We start from the raw sequence: 13,156 nt of genomic DNA, 5'->3' as shown, positions 1-13,156 counted from the left end.
TACAGTTCTTTATATGGAGGAAATGCTCCTACATGGGAAAATATTTTCAGTAACACATGTATTTTCCTAATAGATTCTCATGACTTTCAACTTGCTTCCTCTATAATAACATGGAAGTTTTTTAACCAAAACACATACTTTTTTCCTATCTTTAATTTGTGTTTTCTCTTTATACCTATTAATTAACATGTGTGAACTGATATAGCAATTTCTTCACCATTTCAAAGTCTTCAGTACAATGGTTGGGTATGTTGCTGAAGTGAAAGGCACATAGAAATTACAGAGAAAGATACAGTATATGAATTTATTGCTCTATTATGAACACATATTATACAACTTTTAAAAAAATAATGTCACTGTATCTTTATTTTGAAGGCATAAGTGTTTATTCTTTTTTATTATGTTCCAGATGCACACCACATAAAGAAAGAAACTCAAATGTCGCTCCTAGTAAAATTATTCCTAACACATCCCCAAGTGATGTTAGATATGGTATAGTTGCATTATCAGGGTCTACCATCCTGCTCCAGAAAAAATATGTTAACACATATGCAAGGTAAAGCAGCAGCCCCACCTGCAACAGAGTTTATTGAATAAGACAGGAAAATTAAAAAGTTTTACAGCTCTTAGTACAGCTGAACAAGTAATGTGTCAGTTTCTTATATGATGTCTATACCTGCACAACAGCTGCAGAGATGTACAATAAGAGGAAGGGTATACTGGGGTATAATTTGCCTGTCTGCATATAATTGATGGCAAAAGTGAATATTAGGTGTCCAGGTACCACCATTGACATAAGAACCCGTGCTGTTTTGGAATCTGCCTCTGAAACAGTACTGCATTATGTAATGTTACAAAAAAAAATGCAGAATGAAACTCTATAACATGCATACCTAAGACATTTTTGTAGGCTATGGTGATAAGAATTAATTTTCAAATAACTGTGACTTATTAGAGTGAAAAAAAAAAGAATTTTTCTCTGTATGTGTGAACTATGGGAAGTTTTTGGGCATTGTCAGGCCAGTTTCATTAAGTACTGGTGATATGCTCTTGCTTCTATCATCCATCCTGCTGGTACCTCTCTACTACTTGCCACATAAACAGGTACTGAAGAACAGACAGGCATACAATAAAGAAGAATCACTAGCTATGTTACTGAACAAAGCACAAGGCAACTCAAAATTAATATAGTGAATGAAATCAGCTATAATTATTTAATGTGTATGGGTACAGTGTTAAGAATAACAGAACATGTAAAACCAAGTTCAAAATTTGGTTAGCAGTCAGCATCTAAGTGATAATTCATTTCATGCCATACATTCTGAAGAAAATATGGCATTGCCAATGAAAATGCTTTAGAGATGTGCATTCTGAGATCTGGAATTGTTTTTGGCAATATCTCACATGCCCTAGGTCTTTCACATAAGTTCATAAAAAGGAATCTACAGGTAACCGCTAAAGAGGTATAGGTAGACATGAGTAAAACACAGTGTCATCACGTCCAGTATGACCAGTCCAATGGTTTGTAAGATGTTGACTTGTTCTGTCTTACTCAAAGATATAGTCTGTGGAATGTGCATCATGCTGTGGCCTCAACTATTACTCATCTATGTGCAGGTAAATATTTGTTGAAACACTTAGCTCAATGAAGCAAAATGGACCATACAATTTTTGTACAGGCATTACACACATTAACTTTCAACCTGTCAGGTTGATGTTGTATTACACATGAAGGCTTCCTTGTACCCATTGTTCAAAGGTTATTCAGGTTAATCCTGTCAATAATGTGCAATATCCCTCATTATTAAAAATAAAATATGCAGCAAAATGTTCCTTTCTCCGCTGCTTCCAGAATCACCAAAGCATAATTCATGCATTTTATGCAGACTGGTTGTTTAACACCTGGTAAATTTAAATCACATACAATTTCATTTTCAGCCTTGTTTTGGGAACATGCCAAACCACTATTAGCGGCATTTGCAGCTCCCTATCAACTTTGTGGATGGATTCCCATGCAAAATTATGAAAAATGGAATAGTTCTGCTTGCTGTAATACCACTCCTAGCCTAAATAATACTCCTTTTTGTTTCTTCTCTCTTTTATATATGTAATAAGTATACCAAGTATATGTGAAATCTTCACATTCTAATCCAAGCTGTACTTTTCAAAATTTTGCTGTCCAGTGTATATTTTAAAGACTGCTGATAACAATAGTGTGAAAAGTTCGTATGAAAACATTTTCTTTAATACTCAAGTGGCACAGCAAATAAACTGCAAATTTTAGCTTTCTGAGTGTCCACTGGCAGATGATAATAGCTGATTTCCATGGAATCTAATATTCAGTCTTCATCTTAGATGGAGTGTGTGCATGTGGCCTCATTTGAAGCCAGACCTGGTCATTGTTTAGTTACAACAAATTTTTGACTTTAGTTCAGCCTCTGTATTGTAATTGTCAGCATGCGCCTAATCATGTAAGTATTTCTTCAACTTAATATGCTTACAATTTGTTTCAAATACTCTTAATATTTTTTTAATTTACAGTTGTGTTCTGGATTTCATGAGTATATTTATTTCCAATGAAAGTTACATTGTAAGCGATCCTGAAAAGATCCTATGAATAATAGCCAGAAATTTCAGACAGTGAGCTGATGTGTGATGAATCTGACAATGATTTTGATAAGGACGAGGAAGAGGAAATTATTGAAATTGAGAATTACAGTATTGTATCTCAACAGTTGCAGATCAAAGATGGTAGTTGGAAAACTGCCTCACAAGATTTTATAACAGTTGATTACACTTTTCATACTGGAAAAAACAATGAAATTATTTGGATCAGTCAGCCTCTAATTGCAGGAAAAGTAAATGCTAAAAATTTTATCAGAATTTTAACTGAGCCAAAAGGGACTGCCATAAATGCACTTACACATTTAAATTCATTTTATCTGTTTGTCACTGAAAACATAATAGAAGACGTTGTGGCTCATAGCAACAGATTATTGGGAAAAAATGTAGCAATACAAACTATTCTTGCACTTAAGGTTTGAAGATATTACAGCAGAAGAAATTCATGCTCCTTTTTGGGTATTGTTCTTAATTGGCACAAAGAAAGAAAATCATGAAAACTACAGTGAAATGTTGGCATGCACTGGCTCTGGTATGACTGTCTTATAATCACTTTTCAGTAACAAATGTTTCCACTTTCTTCTTAGAGTTATTGCATTTGACAATACAGAAACAACAATTGAATGAAATCTACAGATAAATTGGCATCTTTTCCTGAGTTTCATGAAATATTTGCAGATAACTGCATTATTTACTGTAATGTCAGTAGTTTTCTTACAGTTGATGAAATGTTGCAGGGTTTTAGTGGCTGCTGTTGATTTGTAAAGTACTTTCCAAGTAAACCTGCAAAGCATGGTATCAAAATATATACCTTTAGCAACACAAGGACATTTCATACCCTACATATCAAAGCGTACTTTGACAAACAAAGTCAAATAAGCGTGAAGATGTTGTGAAAAGACTGATAACTCCCATAGAGGCCATGGATAGGAATGTTATGACGCATAACTATCACACCACTTATAGTATAGCTCAGAATCTGCTGTGTAAATGTTGACCACCATCACCACTTTGAAAAAAATAGGAAGAAAAACCCACTTGAACTTCAGAATAGTAATGCAAGAGAAATCAAAACAGTACTCAATGTTGATTTCTTCTTGTCTTTGACTGCCACTGGAAAAAAATGGCACTGTGATCATCCTCTACACAATGCATGGTAGAAATGAAATTGGCTTCAAAAGAGGGAAATCAGCAGACTACAACAGAACCAAATAAGGGGTGGATACTGAGGATCAGATGTGTGCATCAACTATGACATCCAGAATAACCAAATGATCTCTGTCACATTATTTTACCAACATCTTGATATTGGAGGACTTAATTCGAACATAATGAAAAACTCGTTCAAATGGCTTTCAGCACTATGGAACTTAACATCTGAGGTCATCAGTCCCCTAGACTTAGAACTACTTAAACCTAACTAACCTAAGGACATCACATACATCCATGCCCGAGGCAGGATTCGAACCTGTGACCGTAGCAGCAGCGCAGTTCCAGACTGAAGCACCTAGAACCGCTCAGCCACAGCGGCCAGCAAACATCATCTTTAGCCACAAAAAACCAGATAAGGAAGATTGGTGATAGTTTTTACAGAAAAGTCTAGCATAGCCATGTGAATACTCATTTAGAACAAAGAGAGAAACTAACAAAACTTCCGAAAGTATACAAATATTTCTAGAATGATACAGGAAAGGGGGGCTAGTTCTTGGTGAACCTAACCCTGGAATATGTCATGTATGTGGATGATACAGAAATTGTGCAACAGTTGTGAAAACAGTGTCTGTAAGAAGCATTCTCATCAGGATGTTATATGTTTCAGCTGTGCTGCTGATGACCAGTGTATTAAAATTTGTTCTGACTGAAGATGTTTATTATTTTAATAATGTGGCAGTTTTTCTAACTTATTTTTACCTTAAATATGTGGAATGCAATCCTTTCTGAAGTTCAGTGACATCATATTGTAGCCCTAGTTTCTTGTGATTTCAAAAATACGTAATTTTATTAGACTAACAAGACAGAGGGTCTATACAAGGGTTATGTACAGGACAATATTAAGGAAATCGAAGAGGATGTAGATGAAGATGAAATGGGAAATACAATACTGCGTAAAGAGTTTGACCGAGCACTGAAAGACCTGAGTTGAAACAAGGCCCCCGGAGTAGACAACATTCCATTGGAACTACTGGCTGCCTTGGGAGAGCCAGTCCTGACAAAACTCTACCATCTGGTGAGCAAGAAGTATGAGACAGGCAAAATACCCTCAGACTTCAAGAAGAATATAATAATTCCAATCCCAAAGAAAGCAGGTGTTGACAGGTGTGAAAATTACCAAACTATCAGTTTAATAAGACACAGCTGCAAAATACTAACACGAATTCTTTACAGACGAATGGAAAAATGGTTGAAGCTGACCTCGGGGAAGATCAGCTTGGATTCCATAGAAATGTTGGAACACGTGAGGCTATACTGACCCTACTACTTATCTTAGAAAATAGATTAAGGAAAGGCAAACCTACATTTCTAGCATTTGTAGACTTAGAGGAAGCTTTTGACTATGTTGACTGGAATTCTCTCTTTCAAATTCTAAAGGTGGCAGGGGTAAAATATAGGGAGCAAAAGGCTATTTATAATTTGTACAGAAACCAGGTGGCAGTTATAAGAGTCAAGAGACATGAAAGGGCAGCAGTGGTTGGGAAGGGAGTGAGACAGGGTTGTAGCCTCTCCCCAATGTTATTCAATCAGTATGTTGAGCAAGCTGTAAAGGAAACAAAAGAAAAATTCAAAGTAGGTATTAAAATCCATGGAGAAGAAATAAAAACATTGAGGTTCGCTGATGACATTGTAGTTCTGTCAGAGACAGCAAAGGACTTGGAAGAGCAGTTGAATGGAATGGACAGTGTCTTGAAAGGAGGATATAAGATAAACATCAACAAAAGCAAAACGAGGATAATGGAATGTAGTCGAATTGAGTCAGGTGATGGTGAGGGAATTAGATTAGGAAATGAGTCACTTAAAGTGCTAGATGAGTTTTGCTATTTGGGGAGCAAAATAACTGATGATGGTCAAAGTAGAGAGGATATAAAATGTAGACTGGCAATGGCAAGGAAAGTGTTTCTGAAGAAGAGAAATTTGTTAACATTGAGTATAGATTTAAGTGTCAGGAAGCCGTTTCTGAAAGTATTTGTATGGAGTGTAGCCATGTATGGAAGTGAAACATGGATGATAACTAGTTTGGACAAGAAGAGAATAGAAGCTTTCGAAATGTGGTGTACAGAAGAATGCTGAAGATTAGATGGGTAGATCACATAACTAATGAGGAGATATTGAATAGAATTGGGTAGAAGAGGAGTTTGTGACACACCTTGACAAGAAGAAGGGACCGGTTGGTAGGAAATGTTCTGAGGCATCAACGGATCACAAATTTAGTATTGGAGGGCAGTGTGGAGGGTAAAAATCGTAGAGGGAGACCAAGAGATGAATACACTAAGCAGATTCAGAAGGTTGTAGGTTGCAGTAAGTACTGGGAGATGAAGAAGCTTGTACAGGATAGAGTAGCATGGAGAGCTGCATCAAACCAGTCTCAGGACTGAAGACCACAACAACAACAACAAACAACATGGCAGATTATGAAAATTTCCAATTAGAAAATCTGAGCTTCTCAAAATTTCTTAACAAGCTTTTTTAAATCATTGTACATGCCATAACTGCCAAAATATAGAAGAAAAAACTATCATTTATATCCTTTTAGGATAGTTAGCCAATTGTTAGTCAAACTGTTTTTATGTTATTATTGATAATATAATAACTGCATAGCTTAACATTTGTGATAATTGTCCTATGCACTAGTGTAGAACCGTCTAGAATGACATGGAGTCTTAATTTGACCACTGTCTACACTTTCTACATTAACTTGATAATGTCAACACAATAACCTACTAGACACTACTGCCAGCTTCTAGCTGACTAGTATCTTCCCTTCGACTCCATAAGGTGGTGCGGAACATATTGTGTGACCTTAATGATTTGTAACTCATTGTTACAATAGCAAAAATAGCATGAGTGAAACAAATATTGTGTCTAATTTTTCTCAATTTACCCCTTTTAAGGTGTACTGAAATACAGAATAATCATATATCTATAATCATAATTTTTAGCTTAGCAAAATATTACAATAAAAATATTTTTTCCATGTTACTGAAACATGTCTCAAGCTGAAAGAGTTTTCCAGTACAGAGTCAACCAGGCATCTCACAAGGTAGAACAGCTGCACTAATTACAAGGTTATTTCATTTTGCCACAAAAACTAATGTTGTCTTGCTGTTATTTCTTATTTTCATTGTCTGTCTTCTCTGTATTGCAGCAGACGTGTCTTATAAAAATCTAGATGTTGCTAAAGCAACTGAAGATATTAAGTGAAATACATTACCAATTAGAAATGTTACAAAGGAGTATGGAATTCCATGAATTACCTTGGGAGACAATATGATGGGAAGACATATGGGAAAACATGGAAAAGTGGGATCTTAGTTGGTACAGCCAATGGCATACCCATGCCTGCATATGTCATCTATAAATCTGAACATATAAGGGATACTTAGACTCATGGATTACCTCCAGGAACAGGTTGAAGTTTTGATGGTTTCAGGGTGTTACATTCAAAAATTGATTCCAGACTGTTGTAAAACCTTGGACCAGGAAATAAGGGGTAGTTAAAGCAGGGCTGGGTGACAATCTGTCTTCCCATTTTTCATCACATGTGCTGAAAATGTGTAAGGAACACAGAATTAAATTCATCCGTCTCCAGCCAATTTGCTACAACCTATAGATGTGGCCTTTTACAGACCTATTAAAATGAAATGGACATCAGTCTTGACAAAATGGCACCAAAAAGCAGACAGGCAACTGGCTTCAATTACCAAGGACAATTTCCCTGCTGTCCTTTGTGAGTTGATGGAGACCATCAATCCTAATACAACTACCAACTTAAAGTCTGGATTCTGGGCCTGCAGAATTTCTCATGGCCACAAAAAGTCTTTAATAAACTATCATCATCACAATCTGGTATGGCAGAGTCTCCAGAAGGTCAAGGCACACTAGTTATGGTGGGAGAAACAGCCATAAAAGTGCTCCAGGGTATGAGAAGTGGAAAATCACCAGGTGTCAAGAAAAGAAAAATAGAAATTGAGCCAGGAAAAAGTGTTGCCAGCACCAATACTGCAGACAAAATATCTCAACCAAATGAAGAAATCTCTCATCCTGTGTCAACTGAGAAACAAAGGAAAAGAGAAGTCATGAAACCCAACACTAAAAGAAAACAGTCAGGGTCCCAGGATCCCAGTGACAGTGATGAAGGTATACAATAGTTCACTAAAGATTTATTGGGTGGATGGTTTGAAGAGAAAGATAACAATGATGAAACTTTGATGAACCTAAACCAAAGGGTATGCTTATAGTGAAGTTTACAACCAACAAAACTATATTTTATGTTTGTTGCTTTGAGGAATTGTTACCTGGGGAAGAACTTGAAATTAATTTCATTACCAATTGTGAAAGATTCCAATTCAAATATACTAAGGCAGGAGATGTTGGCTTATTGTCTATGATCAAACAGAAAGAAAACTAAGTGTTCCTGTTTCCAAAGGAATAAGAGACTTTTAAAATTTTCAGGGCTATGATATTAATTAGGAACTTACACAGATGTAAACCATATTTCCTATATTTTTCAGGCCTATTGTATTAATTAGCTCATTAATAACTGAGATAATACTGTGTGTAGGTTGACATAACTTTACATCTGGGAATTACTTAAATATTTTCTATCAGGTTACTTTACATCTGGGAATTACTTAAATATTTTCTGTCAGTTTCATGAACATGAATCTGTATGATGTATGCACTAAACAAAATGTGTTAAGTTCACATCTTCTGATCCTAAAATTCCAATAAAAAAATACAAATAAATAACAAAATAATCCAATAGCAAGGCTGATACCAGCAGGATTATGTGTGAGCATTCATTATGTGTATGTTTAGTATGCTGGTCAACTTAACAATGAGTGCAGAGTTGAGTTGACTGGTGCTTAAAATGTGTTTTCCCTAGTGATCAGGACATTAATTAAAAGAAAATAACAGGAAACAATCCCTTAGTTGTGAGCTAAAGGATACTATTTTCAGTGAAAATGCAGATCACTTTATCTGTGAAGTAGCATAAAAAATACGAAAAAACCAGTCAATTCTAGACAGGTTGATGGTACTTTAAATAGTTTTTCACAGAGCCACAGCCCCTCACATGCCACCTAAAACAACAGATGTACACTGATGAGTCTAAACATTATGACCACCTGCTTAATAGCTTGTTTGTCTGCACCTGGAACAAAATACATCACTGAGTCTGTATATCAGGGATCTGACAATTTGTCAGTAGCTTTTTAGAGGTATGTTGCATCAGATGTCTATGCACGGGTCATGTAATTTGCGTAAATAATGGGCTGCTGATTTGCAAATGCGGTGATGGCCCCTGATAGCGACCCAGATGGCTTCCATAGGATTTACATGAGGGGAATTTCGTGGCTGAGGCAACAACATGAATTCTGCATAATGCTCCTCAAACCAGTGTACCATGTTCTGTCTCCAAGTCACAGACAGTAATGCTGCTGAAAGGTGACATCACCTTCAGGGAAGACATCAAGCATGAAGAGATACAGATGGTTCGCAGCTGTCAGCATGTCTTTAATTATTAACACAGCCCCCATGCAAGTGCAGGAGAATCTCCCCCATAGCATAACACTGTTCCCACCAACCTGCCTCCGTGGCGTACTGCACATTTTGAGCTGTCATTCACCTCGATGGCAGTGTTTGTGGAGATGACCATTGACCTAGTGAAGCAATAATGTAATTCACCAGAAGTGTCAAAACATTTCCATTAATTGATGGTTGAATCCCAGTGGTCTCATTCGCACTGCAATCATAATTGATGATGTGGTTGGATCAACATGTGAACATATAGGGGTGGTCTGCTGTGGAGCTCAATGTTCAACAATGTGCGATGAACGGTGTGCTCTGAAACACCTGTATGTGCACCAGCATTGTGCTCTTACAGCAGAGATGTCACAGATCATCATCTTTATTACCTTACAGATCAGAAAAGTCTCAAAACCCCATGTTCTGTGTGGAGCCATGGATATCCAACCATGTAGTGCATAGTTGTAGTTTCACTGTCCATTTACCTCATTCCATAGAACTCATGAGATTAGCATGTGAACATTCAACCAGCATAACCATTTTCAAGATACTAGTGCACAGACTCTGCATAATAATAATCTACCATTTGTCAAAGTCATTTATCTCAATGGATTTCCCCATTTGCAGCTCATATCGATGCTAGGGTGTCCCCCATCTGTGCCTGCTCTGCTTGGATACTTTTGTTACCATGTCACATGACTGCAATGCCACCAGGCAGCATCAAACATCATGGTGGGCAGTTGTCATAATTTTTTGCTGTTTGGTGTACATCCAAAAACCCCTTCAGGCAAAGAAATTCAAGAACTGGGAACAGACATGTACAAAATTCAATACCAAACTACTTGTAAACTCAACAAAGTATTGGAAAGCAATCCACCCCCTCACTAGTTCAGATCATTCACCACATTATCCTATCCCCCACAACAAATGGCCATTACCAGACAACTTCTAGTAAAGCTAAGCTCTTTAGCTCATACTTCATCATATCCTCACTGTTCCTAGAGATCCAAACTTCAACCACTCCATGGCCTGTCCACTGGTGTACATATACAACCACACAACTCCTCACTCTCAACTTTCAATACTTTAACAAAATACCACAAACCAAATCAAAAACACTGATTACAGCACAAAACAGTAAAACAACCCTCTCCAAAAATGCAATGCAGTACCTGGCATAACACCATTACCTACTGCCAACTTCAGGAAAGTCTTTTCTCCTTGCTACAGCATGCAGCAACACCGTGGAGTGTCATCCTATACACTGGATTCTATACGAAGCTGAAGATGGTCTCCAAGATAATCTTGTTCCTCAAATCTAATAAATTTGCTAGTGAAACCTCATCTTATCAACCAATTAGCCTTAGCTCCATCTTTAGCAACATACCTGAATCCATTCCAACCCAGCACATCCACAAGCACCTACAAGCATACCTACCACTCTCTAAAACTTAGTTTGACTTCCATCCAAAATACTCAATACTGCCATTTTTGTCTCCCTAGACCTTGAATAAGCCTTTGATTGGATATGGTATCCTGCTTCATTTCTGACACACTGGCCCCCTTTTATTATCATCAAAATACCCAATCCATGTACAGGAGTGCCCAAAAGATGAGTCATATCCCGTCTCATCCATTGCCTTTACAGAGTTGATATGCACTAGCCAACTTCCCCCATCCATCTACTCTGTCATGCTGATCACAATACCTCCCTTGCTCTCCATCCAAACCTACAAGTGGCTCAAGGGTCCTTCCTAGATCAATAACCTTACCTCCAGGTGTTACCTCTGATACTTCAAAATCAGTTGAGTGAAAATCACTACAATAATCAAAAGGCATATCAGGTGTAGAAGTAGGAAACTGGAATTTGGTTGCAATAATTACAAGTCTGTTGTTTGAAATTGATAAACAATATTTTATTCAAAATAATCTCCATTGCTATTTATACATTTCTCCCACCTCTCTGGCTGGTTATGAATGCCATGCCAAAAAAACAGTTCTTCTTTTGAAGCAAACCAGTTAGCAAGCCATTTTCATACATTTTCATATGAATTGAAGCATTGTTCAGTGAGAGCGTGTTCCAGTGATGCAAATCAAGGATAATTGGACGAATCCAAATCTGGAGAATAAGCTGGATACCCTAGTATTTCCCAACTGAATGCCTTGATCGTTTCCCTGACCCATTTTGCTGTGTGTGATCAGGTGTTATCATGGAGCAATATGACTTTGTCTTGCCTTTTTCCATACTGTGGTCTTCTTCATGTTATGCTCAATTTAAATTGATCATTTGTGGTTGGTAGCAATCAGTGTTAATGGTTTCACCATGTTTTAGCAACTTATAATAAATGATACCCATCTGATCCCACCAAACACAGAGCATTGTCTTATTTACAAAGTGATTTGGTCTTGCAGTGAGTGTCGGTGGTTTGCCTGGATTCACACATGATTTATAAAGCTTAGGATCCTCAAAATATATCCATTTTTCATCAAGTGTCACTATTCGATGGAAAAATAACTTTCTTTTGTATCTGACGAGCAGCATTTCACAAGTGGCCTTTTGATCTGCTTGCTGTTTTTCATTCAGTTCATGCAGAACCCATTAGCCCACTTTCTGCACCTTTCCCATAGCTTTTAACTGAAGATACCTGGCTTTCTGCATCACATCCAATTGTTCCATAAGTTACTGCTGAGTCTGAGTATCATATTCATCCCATGAGGCCTGCAATTTGTTGTCTTTGAACTTTTTCGGTGGTTTCCCATGCTCATCGTTTCTCACATAAAAATCACCACTTTTGAATTTTTTGAACCACTCAAAACATGGTGTTTGCCCAAGAGCATGTTTGCTGAAAACTTTGACAAGCATCAGATGCGATTCTGCAGCAGTTTTCTTCAAATCATAACAGAAAACCAGTGCTGTTCACAAATCATAGTTCGTAATTTCAAAACTCAACATGAGCCTTACACCATCTATCAATAGGGAAATTCTGGTTTCATACTTCTACACCTGGTACATCCAAACACTTCCATCTCCGTGACTTCTACATGACCATTCATACCCATTCTATCCATCTTACTAACACACTAAAATATTTTGAACTAACCCTTGACTGCAACTAAAATTACACTCTACCTATGCTGCTCAACAAAAGGCCAATAATAGACTACGATTACTAAAACTATTAACAGGCGGTACCTGGGGATTACACTTACTTTAAACATTATTCTCTACCAGTGAATAAAATCTCCCTCTCTACTTAAATTACTTGTACATCATTGCAGATTGTATAAAGCCTGCTAATTTGTCACTTGTAACCAAACTGTTTGCCAAAACATCTTACTCTCTTTCCACATCTACACCTTCCATGCCCCATCAGTTGCAGCATTAGTTATTATGTTCTCTCCTTAGATTAGTGGTCCAATACCTCACCCATCTTCCTGACCCACCCACACCTCTTTCTGCTCCTGTCTTCATTTATACATCCCACTTTCCAAGGCAGCCTCATCATCACACATAGCACATAGCCAACCATTTATCTGTATTGTCCCATTGCCTCTCCATCTTTCCTCCAATTCTACCTGCACATAATTTATTGGCAGTTGATTTCATGGAACTTGTTGAATGTGCCACCGTCACCGCATGTAGAGGTTTATAGAAAGCAATCATTTAATTGTATTTTAAACCTGTCACTTTAATATTTAAACTGTAACACAATCTATGCATATTTTTTACATTTGACTGAAAAACAGCAATAAGGCCTCTGCCATCTCACTCATCACATTTGTCTGTATGGAG

At 37.2% G+C, this 13,156-nt stretch overlaps 1 protein-coding gene across 1 annotated transcript in view; it reads right to left on the bottom strand.

The window, feature by feature from the left end:
• Window positions 1-385: 385 nt before the first annotated feature.
• The window catches only part of LOC126184273 (solute carrier family 41 member 1-like), a 180,135-nt gene continuing 167,364 nt past the window's right edge, over window positions 386-13,156 (bottom strand). Inside the window, exons 7-8 of the mRNA XM_049926646.1 lie at window positions 677-825; window positions 386-574 (exon numbers count right to left, since the gene is read on the bottom strand). Coding sequence (XP_049782603.1) covers window positions 386-574; window positions 677-825 — 338 coding nt within the window. The remainder of the gene's footprint in view (window positions 575-676; window positions 826-13,156) is intronic.

The sequence above is a fragment of the Schistocerca cancellata genome, chromosome 4 (genome assembly GCF_023864275.1).
Source record: "Schistocerca cancellata isolate TAMUIC-IGC-003103 chromosome 4, iqSchCanc2.1, whole genome shotgun sequence".
Classification (NCBI taxonomy): Eukaryota; Metazoa; Arthropoda; class Insecta; order Orthoptera; family Acrididae; genus Schistocerca; species Schistocerca cancellata.
Note: the sequence above shows the minus strand (reverse complement) of the source record. Positions and strands in the feature narration are given on the sequence as shown.